Raw genomic sequence first — 11059 nt, 5'->3', positions numbered from 1 at the left:
ACATTATATAAGGCCTTTTTTAATGCTGTCTCTTATACACATCTAGCGCTCTCCCTCCCTTCGCTCTCCCTCCCTCCGCTCTCCCTCCCTTCGCTCTCCCTTCCTCCGCTGGCGCCACCCCTGTCTAGGCACAGGGATATTATTATTACAATAGTCCATTAATTTCACTGTGTTGACTACACTAGACCGATTACCTGAGATTTTGGCCTACCCTAACCCTATACTATACGCCGTAGCTTTCATATTCTTTCAACCACAAGCATCACTGTTTTCTCGACTCGCGAGGGAGAACGTCATATTATTAGTTCACGTAAATGACCTTAAATAACGCCCTCTATAATGTGGCCCGGCCCGCCGGCCCCTCTAAATCCTCCACTGATACTCAACACAAAGCACGTTCGGCTGCTGGAACATTTGATGTGCTGTAATTATTGTAATGACAATGTTTCCACTTTAATGATTATATTATATGCTCAAAGGTAATATGACATTATGAGAAATAATCATTAGATTGGCAAATAATATATTACACTAATGGCACAGTAAATAAAACATAACATTTTTTATGATTTCAATGTTAATTTTAAATTATTTTTCTGGGTTATTCATAGGTGGACTTTTCTTTGCGAAGAAAATGCGAGAGCAAGGTTATGTGACAATGCTGGACCCCTTTCAGTTGAAGTTTGGTAAAAGAATGGGTGGACTCCTGTTCTTGCCAGCTTTATCAGGGGAGATATTCTGGTCAAGCGCTATCCTTGCTGCTCTGGGTAATATTCATTAAACAACCAATTGATCAATCACTCAAAAAATAAATAAAATGAACAACCAAACGAACATTTAACCAACACGTCAGTCAATCATCATTGAATTGATTATTCAACCAACTTAAGTAACAAGTAAATGATCATCGATTACTATTGATTGTTTATTATTTATAATTATAACATAGTACTTCAGTGGTAATTATCAGCTTAACTTGGTAAGAGCTCAGCTTAACAGTTAATTTTCATTTCATAATATAGGATCAACTTTCAGTGTAATTCTGGATATAGACACAACTCTGGCCATCATTGTTTCGGCCTGTATAGCTATGTCCTATACATTGTTTGGAGGTCTTTATTCAGTGGCGTACACTGACGTTGTCCAGTTGATTTGCATATTTATTGGTTTGGTAAGTAGAATTTATACAAACAAACCGTTAACTTTAAACAAAAGAACAACTGCTTTCAAAAATGCAGACGCCGAAACAAATTCCTACTCAAGAATGCTTAACACAATTAGCATATACACCTGCCGAACCTCACATATACCTCCATTATCATCCTATTCACTGACCGTAAAAACGGAAGAAACTTAAAATAGATTTTATATATATGAACTACTAATATTTACGTTAAAAATATTAAAATAATGCTTCTTTAACTGTTAAAATACTTTAAAACTAGTTTACCGTGTAGTTATTTCGCGTATATATTGATCAGCACTGTAAATAATATATTAATGAAATACCCTATAAATATAAAATAATTAGTTGTTGAAGTTAATAGAAGGATTAACATATGGAAATTTATAAAGGCAATTCATGAAGCTTACCAGAAAAAACGCAATAAGTCATCTATCGATGTCTTTGACTCGGTGTTAGCCTACTGGTATGTCTTTTGACTCGGTGTTAGCCTACTGGTACAATGACAGAGATATTAAATGACGAACAATTTAATATATAAATAACTGACAATATGTTATGGGGCAACAAAACATTAACGTCTTTATTGTTAGCTAAACATTTTATAGAATGGGAACTGCTCCTAAAAAATAATTATAAAGAGTAGATACAGGTTCCGACTATTACATTCGGCTTACAACTGACACTTGATTTATACATTATATAAGGCCTATTTTAATGAATATTACAATATAAATAGTACCAAAAGTGTTGAAAAACGTAAATTTAACAACATTTTGAATGATTTAATCTATATACCTAAAAATTAATTAAAAACAATGTGGGTGCACGCACCAATTACCCGACTAAATGGAAGGGTCATCATCAACATTTTCCCCTCTTATCTACAATGTGTGAGCGTTTCAATTAGTGTCAGTATTGCATATTATGTAAGACTAGGACATGTTTATCTTGTCTAAAGATTATTCTATATCCTTGGTAATAGTAATACGTTTTTATTATGCAAAAAAAAATTATTTTATCAACAGTGGTTCTCGGTTCCATTTGCTTTTACAAGCGAACATTTTACAACTATCAGCGGACCAAATTCAACATGGCTAGGTACCTGGGATAATCGATACGCTGGTGAATGGATTGACTATGCATTTCTGTTGGTATGATATTATATTTATAATAATGATAGTAATCAATTATAATCCTACTTTGTGTTATTCTTATCAGTACGCTGATAATCGATAAGCTGGTGAATGGATTGACTATGCATTTCTGTTGGTATGATATTATATTTATAATAATGATAGTAATCAATTATAATCCTACTTTCTGTTATTCTTATCAGTACGATAGTCAATTTTTTATACATTTATATTTCTCTAATGCATTAGGTAAAGGTAAAACATGTGTATTGGTAATGAAATCTGACAAAAACCACCCAGGAAAATAACCACCCTGACAAATACCATCCAAAATGAAAATTTCATTGTTAAAATGGGGTGGACAATGTTAGATGGCCTGTTTTATCTTAATACAAGATAGGACAATAACAAATCTACAATAGGATAGTTTACACTGTGACGACTCGATATTACTGTATACGCCTTTAATCATTAAACACTTTTGACAACATTCATGTGGGTTAATAAGCATTGTAGATTTCAGTAATCATTGTGCTTAAATTTTGCCTTTTTAATGATTTTAACACAACAATTAAATTCAAAAACTTTTGAAAATTCAAATGTAAACTTTGTTGTAAAGTTTACATTAATAACAGTTTTTATGTTATATAGTATTTGTCTAATATTTTAGTATTTTAAAGTTATTTATACTTTAAAAAGGACTTGTCCATACTTACTTTATAAGTTATTTTCAATTAAATAGTTCCATTTAATAATAATTATAATTTTAATGTAGAAAGTCATATCCATTAATGAATGTAGGTTAATAATCAATATAATAAATCAACAACAAAATAATCGACAAATATGGAAGTGAAATGTGCAATTTGTGTAGCTCATGAGAGACAGTGCATCTACAACGTAGCTTTGATTTCCAGGTTTGTGGAGGATTGCCATGGCAAGTGTACTTTCAACGTGTATTGTCGGCGAGTAGTGCGCGGTATGCCCAGATTTTGTCGTACTCTGCTGGCTTTGGCTGTTTAATCATGACAATACCTTCAATCCTAATTGGAGCTATTGCCACAAGTACTAGTAAGTATATTTATTTTAAATGAAAAGAAACAAAAATAGGCTATTTTTTTTCTGTAAACAATATCTGTGAATTACCTTTCTCATTATGTGAATAGTGATTTTATACTACACTAGAGAAAAGCAAAATGTATTAGCTTAATGGTCTGAGCACCATTCTTTTTAGTCGTTGTTTCTCGCTTTTTCAAATTTACCCTAACTTTCATAGTGTAATTTGTATTCTTTATATTTTAGTCTTTTATTGTACAGTATTTTGTATGCGACTGGAACAAAATTGTGTATGTATCATGTTATACGTTACGACAACTTGTATGTTGTATAATGATGAACATTGTGAAGCAACCACTTTGACAAACACGAGTCAATCAGATAAGGAGAGGTTAAAACAAATCATTAATATATCTACAGTAATTGAGGAATTTTTTTTCTAGATTGGACTGCAACAGATTATAAACGTGAAGTCGAAGACAGTAACCTTGTTTTACCACTAGTCTTACAATATCTAACCCCTCAGGCCGTCTCGACCATTGGTCTGGGAGCGGTCTGTGCTGCTGTAATGTCATCTGCCGATTCATCCCTCCTCTCGGCTAGTTCTATGTTCTCTCGAAACGTATACAAGCTTGTGATAAGACAACATGTAATATATTTTACTTAATTTATATAATATTGTATGGATATAATGTATGTGTATATATAACCGTATTTAGGCCTATATAATCAAATAGGCCTAGATACATTTTTTTATTATTTATTTAGGCACACAATACATGTACCAAGGATTGTCAATAGCGAATATATCACTGTCCTACTTGTAGATGACAATCCCTTACACAAGACGAACATACACACACGATGCTTTACACAAACTAAATCTCAATATGAAATTTAGGGAGTGGAGTTGTTTTTGTCGTAAGAAAAAAATCTGCAACACTAACAGGAATTGAACCCAGGACCCTGGGATTGAAAGGCAAGCATCTGAACCACCAAGCTATTTAACTTCACTCTACACCAATAGATACATGATAATAACTGTGCTCAGATATAGGAAAGTCAACTATAGGTATGTCACTTGAGAGGCTGCAGGTTTGATTCCTACAAGATACAATTTTTCATACACTAAAAACTAGAGGGTATTCTTTTTTTTTTAATTGTGGCAAATTAACCCCCGTTATTGATTTTATGATCACAACTTTTATTATAATTATATTTTATTCAATCTCACATCATGATTATTTTAATGTGAAATAGACAAGATAAAGTAATAAGTTTGAATATTTGTTTCAAATGTACTGTGTTCCTTGAGGCGTCTAAACATACCATATTGCACAAAGGAACAATGGCTTAAACTTCTCATATATACGAAAGAGATGATGCAGTAAAATCTTGGATGTCAGCTTTACATCGATTACAATTTAACCAGACGAAAGATCTGAAAGAATTTGTAATATTCAACACACACCCTCACACATACAGTGGCTACAACCAGTTAAATTAATGTAATATTATAATGTAACAATCTATGAAATTGTAAACATGGAATATTTTGAAACTATAAATGTCAATATTAATAGTTATCGTAAAATAGTTAAAACAGCTTGGAAAAATACACTTTAATATATTGCGGAACTAAAATAAACATATTTTATAAAGAAAAAAACCTTACTTTTAATAAGAATATATATATATTATACTTTCATATTATTCGAATAAATATTCATACTTTTTTGTATTCATAGGCAACCGAGAAAGAGATCATTTGGGTGATGAAAGGTTCAATTGTTGTATTTGGAGCCCTTGCCACCACATTAGCGATTACAATTAACTCAATCAATGGTCTGTTTTATCTTTGTGCTGATTTTGTATATGTCATCTTATTTCCGCAACTCGTCTCCGTCGTTTACATTGGCTTCACGAACACCTACGGCTCAGTTTGCGCCTACTTCATTGGCCTGATATTGCGACTTGGCGGCGGCGAGTCACTTTTGGGTCTCAACCCGTTTATAAAGTATCCATATTTCGACGAGGATATGGGTAAACAGCTCTTCCCTTTCCGTACTTTTTCCATGCTGATGTCGTTTGCTACGCTGCTTCTAGTCTCTCGTTTGTTTCAATATCTATTTACGAATGAGGTCCTGGACAAAGAGTGGGACGTTTTTGAATGTGTAACAAACATCCCACCCGCAGCTGATTCATTCGAAATGAAACCCAAAGATGTTGACATAGGCGAAGGTGAGATTTTAAAAATTATATTTACATATTTTGTTAAAAGATAGAGTGGACACAAAATCAATATGCTCTATAAACATACAGTAAAGTATACAGGTAGAAATTATTTTGCGAGAAAAAAAAAACCAATTCGTGTGGAGTGGAGAGTGATTCTTAATCATTTGGAATTGGATAATTAAAGGTGAGGTAAAACTTCATTTTAATTTAAACTCCGATCAGTAATAGTGGTGTTAAAAATATGGTTTGTGGTCAGTGTTCCACAAAATAGAGTTACGACTTTTCCACAAAGAGTCACAAACTTAAATTTCAACAAAAATCACCGTTTAGAGAAAAAAAAAAGGAGGTGGGGCGCGTTAGAGTGAACTACTTCATCGTCATTTATAAAAAAAATATGACACTAGTAGAAATACCGCTCATAAATAAATAACAGAAATAATATCTAGGTAACAATGTAAAAATCAGGTAATAAACTATCTCTCGACGGACACCATCCTGGTATTTCTGAATCAAGGTTTCGGGACTTGAAAACTTAGATTGTGATTGTAATAACTTGAACTACTACACAAGGTAAAAACTATCCCCCGCTGAACAACATCTCGATATTTCTGAGTCGCGGTTTCTTGGCCATTATAAATTGAATATTAGGCTTAACTGTACTAACTAAAAAAGACTACTATAAAACACTATAATAGAAAAGTACCTCCCGCCCGACACACACCAGGTGTTTCAAGGTTTCGTGGTACAGTAACAAGACTGACGTTGACTTTTCTGGTAGCGAATGGGTAAAAGGATGAAATTGATCTAATGGTTGTGGCGCTTATGGATCACGGTTCTAAACTATTGGCCTTGTGACATTAAATTGAAGTTCCTGTTACCAGGATGATATGGGTCATTTATAATTGATTGCGGCTTTTTAATTAATCTTTCTGTGTACATGCTTTGAAGTGGTCGCTGGGGCATGCCTATTATTTTTTATGCACGCCTACCATTTATATGTGTATATATGTGTATATATGTATATGTATATATATGTATATGTATATGTATGTATATATATATATGTATATGTATATATGTATATGTATATATATATGTATATACATATATATGTATGTATATATATATATATGTGTATATGTATATGTGTGTATATATGTATATGTGTGTATATATGTATATGTGTGTATATATGTATATGTGTGTATATATGTATATATGTGTATATATGTATATGTGTGTATATATGTATATGTGTGTATATATGTATATGTGTGTATATATGTATATGTGTGTATATATGTATATGTGTGTATATATGTATATGTGTGTATATATGTATATATGTGTATATATGTATGTGTATATGTGTATATATGTATGTGTATATATGTATATGTATATATATGTATATGTATATATATGTATATATGCATATGTATATATATAGTAATTATGTATGTACAATTTTCAGTGAGATTAATATGCTTTAAATTAATTTTTATATACTTTTATTCTCATTAAACTCACTGTATACAATAATTTCTCTCTCTCTCTCTCTATATATATATATATATTATTAGATATACATATAATAAAGTATATACCTATATATACATGTATATATAAACCTATATATAAACAAATAACAATATTGTTTCTATCATTTACCTATTGACAATGTTTATATACTGTCTCTTATACACATCTAGATGTGTATAAGAGACAGCTCCCGATGCAGACCTGCAGCTTAAACTTCAACAAATTACCGGTTTACCTCCTTGTAATCCCCCTCCTCAGGTTTTCGAATGGGAAATGTTCAATGAACTAAAGGAAATTTAAAATAATATGTAAGTGCGGATAGATGACTTGTGATTGTTAAATCTACTTCTAAAAGAAGCTCCAGTTTCACCGATGTAGGTGCCATGATCACATGCATTACACATTATGATGTAGATCACGTTGGTAGAGTCACATGTGAGTTGTATATGTGTGTATATATGTGTATATATATGTGTGTATATATGTGTATATATATATGTATATATATATGTGTGTATATATATATATGTATATATATATATACATATATATATACATATATATGTATGTATATATATGTATATGTATATGTATATGTATATATATATGTATATATATGTTCGTTTGAACAGCTATTAAACCATAAATGATTGAGTCAAAACGCTTTAAACTGTTAATCTGTAGAATTCACACATGATCTCTGATCCAATTCCAAATTGTCTTAACCTCCTAGGAAAGAAAAACGTTGGTGGCACCTTTTAACCTATCTACGTGATCTTTCCAGTTAAGGTCATCCGAAAAATGAATACATTTGTTTCTGTTTTGTTTTATTGACGTTCAGAACAAGGTCATTATCTTTACACCATTGAACAAGAAGATTGTTTTTAGATATTAGGCCTAATGCCGTACTGTATCGTCCTCGAATTCCAGTATGTGACAATTTGTTAAGGTGGCTTCAGACTGGGATCTATTCTATTCGTAATAAAATAAAATATCCATTTCGCCACTTCTCTACCAAACTTTAGGTCAATTAGCATACAGTGTAACTTAACCGGTGATATAAATCATTAAACAATTCCTTAACTTTTAAATTGTGGTCGGTTTGTGCGCTATGTCTAATTAGTGTAGTTAAATGCAACTAGTTGTAGTACTCCTAACAGTTATGTGAAAAGTTTGATGCTCATAATCAAAATTTCAAAGAAAAGAAATGGAAAAATGTGATTTTTAAGTTTGTGTCTCTTCGTGGTGTCGGCTACGTCCTACTAAAGGGACACTTTTTTGTCCCGAATGTACTATTCTTGTGAATATAATGCAAGCAGGAAATTCGACGTAAACCCAGGAGTGACCCATTTTATAATGTTTCTTTTCGACATTTTTTCTTTGAAGCAATAGAAGTACGAGATAATGGAGAAAAACCATTGAAGTCAAACATCAAGTTTAGCGGCGTGTTCAACCCTGGTTATGATATTGAATTCTAAAGACGCAATGTTTGCCTGCATCTGCATGGAAACACTATACAATGAATGGTGTGAAGTAGGCCTGATCAACGACTATGGTGTACTGTGTTTTTTGGAGATATCGTTCTTTCAATGTATATAAAAGAAAAGTAATATTTTCCAGATTCGCTTCAAGGAATAGCACTACCACTCGGACTGTAATTTGGATGGTGTTTTTTGTTCCTTGGCGGTGAATTTACCAGTAGTGTATAGCTTCAACGTTATACTGATCTCGTCATTGCGTTATGACGATAGTGTTTTAAATTTTTGAATATATAAATAAAAGTTATAGTTAATAATTTTATTATGGTGTTTATTTTTTTAGATATAAATAACTTTTTCTAAAGTGTATATAGAAAGTTCTTATAAAAGTGTTTGTAAATATATTTTCTGAATTTAGACCTAATTATCAGTATGCCTCGGACTGTCAGACCTTACTCTGTAAACATTATTTACTTATGACTGTATTTTTAGCATATCAATAATATCTAGTTGAAGTGAAATTATATTTTATTGCATGTGTTTTCAACTAGAGACATTGTTATTATATACCTTTCTTGTTTTTTAAAGTGTGTTAGTGAATAAAAAAAATAGTAATTGTACATTACACTTACTTAAATTATTGATATTGCTGTCCTGATAAATTGATGATGTTCATTTTAATACGTGACGCCAGTTAAAAATTCACAAAAAACCACATATTATTATAAGTGATTTTGATTGGTTACATGTTAAAATATAAATGATTCATTCTAAAGTTAAGTTATAGTTGCAATTTGTTTACGTACCATAATTTAGACGTAGGTCTAATTATTCTCACTGATTAATATGCGACACATTTTCAGGCCGTCATCAATATGTAAATATTATTTTATAAGGGCTATGATTTTTGCTCATAATTTACTTAAATAAAATATCTTTTTAACTATATCTTTTGTAACTACATTATAACATTTTATACGTATTGAATAATTACTTATGTATTATTATTACCTTGAATATACCTGGAATCGTGATTATTATTATTATCTTGAGTTTACCTTGAATCCGGAATCATATATTATTATCATCATCAATACAATAATTATTATTATTATTATTATTATTATTATTATTATTATTATTATTAATATTATTATTATTATTAATATTATTTTTTTTTTTTAATTTTTTTTTTATTATCATCATCATCATCATCATTTTTGACAGCCAACATTCAATATCAGAACGGACATTTTTTATGATTGCGCCAAAGCTGCTCTAATAATTAAGAAGGCAATCGAAATGGCTTTCGGCAAAAAAACTACTGGGTAACAAAGTAGACGTTATAAAATGAGGAAAGGTTTAAGAGGCCTCAACAATTTCAAATCCAACAAGAAAATACCACCCTTCTATAGACAGTATTATCCACTTACTTGCCACTGTAATCACTATAAAAAGAAATTAGGATAATATGTTTATAAAACAAGACTCTGAATAACGCATAAATCAATTAATCAGTTTGTTTCACTTGCATCAATACATCGTCGTACGTAACTGACGTCGCAAAATATCTTGGATATAGTGGGCGATTACACAACATAGTCCTATGCTTATGCAATGTGTGGTTTCGAAAGTGATGTTAATTAAATTGTCTAAAATGTAATAATTTAACAAGGAAACTGCTTTCTATAACATTGTATTCCATAGCTATCAGATTAAGGTTGATTTGAATTACATTACAGTACCATTCAAACTAAAAATATAATAGAGGGTTGTGAGAGGCATTCTATGGCCATTTCTTGGGCTTGGCCTACTGCACGACAAGCCACAACCAGCACTGAAAGGGATCGTTCATTCAGCATGCATAACCAGGGGAGTAGGGTGGTTCCCATCTGGGGGAAATAGGGTACGAAAATTGTAAATGCGGGATCAGTGGAGTAACGAATGGGCTGACTTTCCTTTAAGTTTCAGAAAATAATTAAGAAGTCTGTATTTCTATTTTTTTTTCTGTCTGTTTTAATTGTATGTTTTAAACCTATTCTATATAGGCCTAAATACATTTCAGATATAAAGAAATGAATGTAAAATTTACTGTATGTTTTTGTGTTTTTCTTGTGTGGGGACATCCCATTTTTATTGATATAATCAATCCTATAAATCAAACATGAAAATCTTAATTAAATACACGATATTGCTCTTGCAATATATATTTGCCGTAATACAGTATATTCAATTTCAAGCGGGTTTTTTAATTATTATTGTTTAATTATTATTGTATTTAATTATTCAATTATAATATTCAATAAGAAAGATATAACCTATTTCAATCGATGTTATGCAGTCTTATGCAGTTTTATGCTTTTATGTTTTAAGTAAAGAACTTCGTAGTTAATTATTGAATTTCGTGTAATGAAAAAAGGAATGCATTT

At 31.1% G+C, this 11059-nt stretch overlaps 1 protein-coding gene across 4 annotated transcripts in view; it reads left to right on the top strand.

Moving 5' to 3' along the window:
* Positions 1–9671, top strand: part of LOC117111009 (high-affinity choline transporter 1-like) — a 24789-nt gene extending 15118 nt beyond the window's left edge. For 3 of the 4 annotated variants that reach the window (XM_033253867.1, XM_033253865.1, XM_033253866.1), the window contains exons 4-10: positions 612–767; positions 1023–1171; positions 2212–2337; positions 3237–3390; positions 3819–4024; positions 5124–5616; positions 8539–9671. In XM_033253867.1, coding sequence (XP_033109758.1) covers positions 612–767; positions 1023–1171; positions 2212–2337; positions 3237–3390; positions 3819–4024; positions 5124–5616; positions 8539–8630 — 1376 coding nt within the window. In that variant the 3' untranslated portion in view covers positions 8631–9671. The remainder of the gene's footprint in view (positions 1–611; positions 768–1022; positions 1172–2211; positions 2338–3236; positions 3391–3818; positions 4025–5123; positions 5617–8538) is intronic. The other variant, XM_033253868.1, reaches the window with a different exon arrangement.
* Positions 9672–11059: the final 1388 nt, after the last annotated feature.

This window comes from Anneissia japonica, unplaced genomic scaffold (assembly GCF_011630105.1).
Source record: "Anneissia japonica isolate Jap-2015-1 unplaced genomic scaffold, ASM1163010v1 scaffold573_len2283161_cov171, whole genome shotgun sequence".
Lineage (NCBI taxonomy): Eukaryota > Metazoa > Echinodermata > Crinoidea > Comatulida > Comatulidae > Anneissia > Anneissia japonica.
Note: the sequence above shows the minus strand (reverse complement) of the source record. Positions and strands in the feature narration are given on the sequence as shown.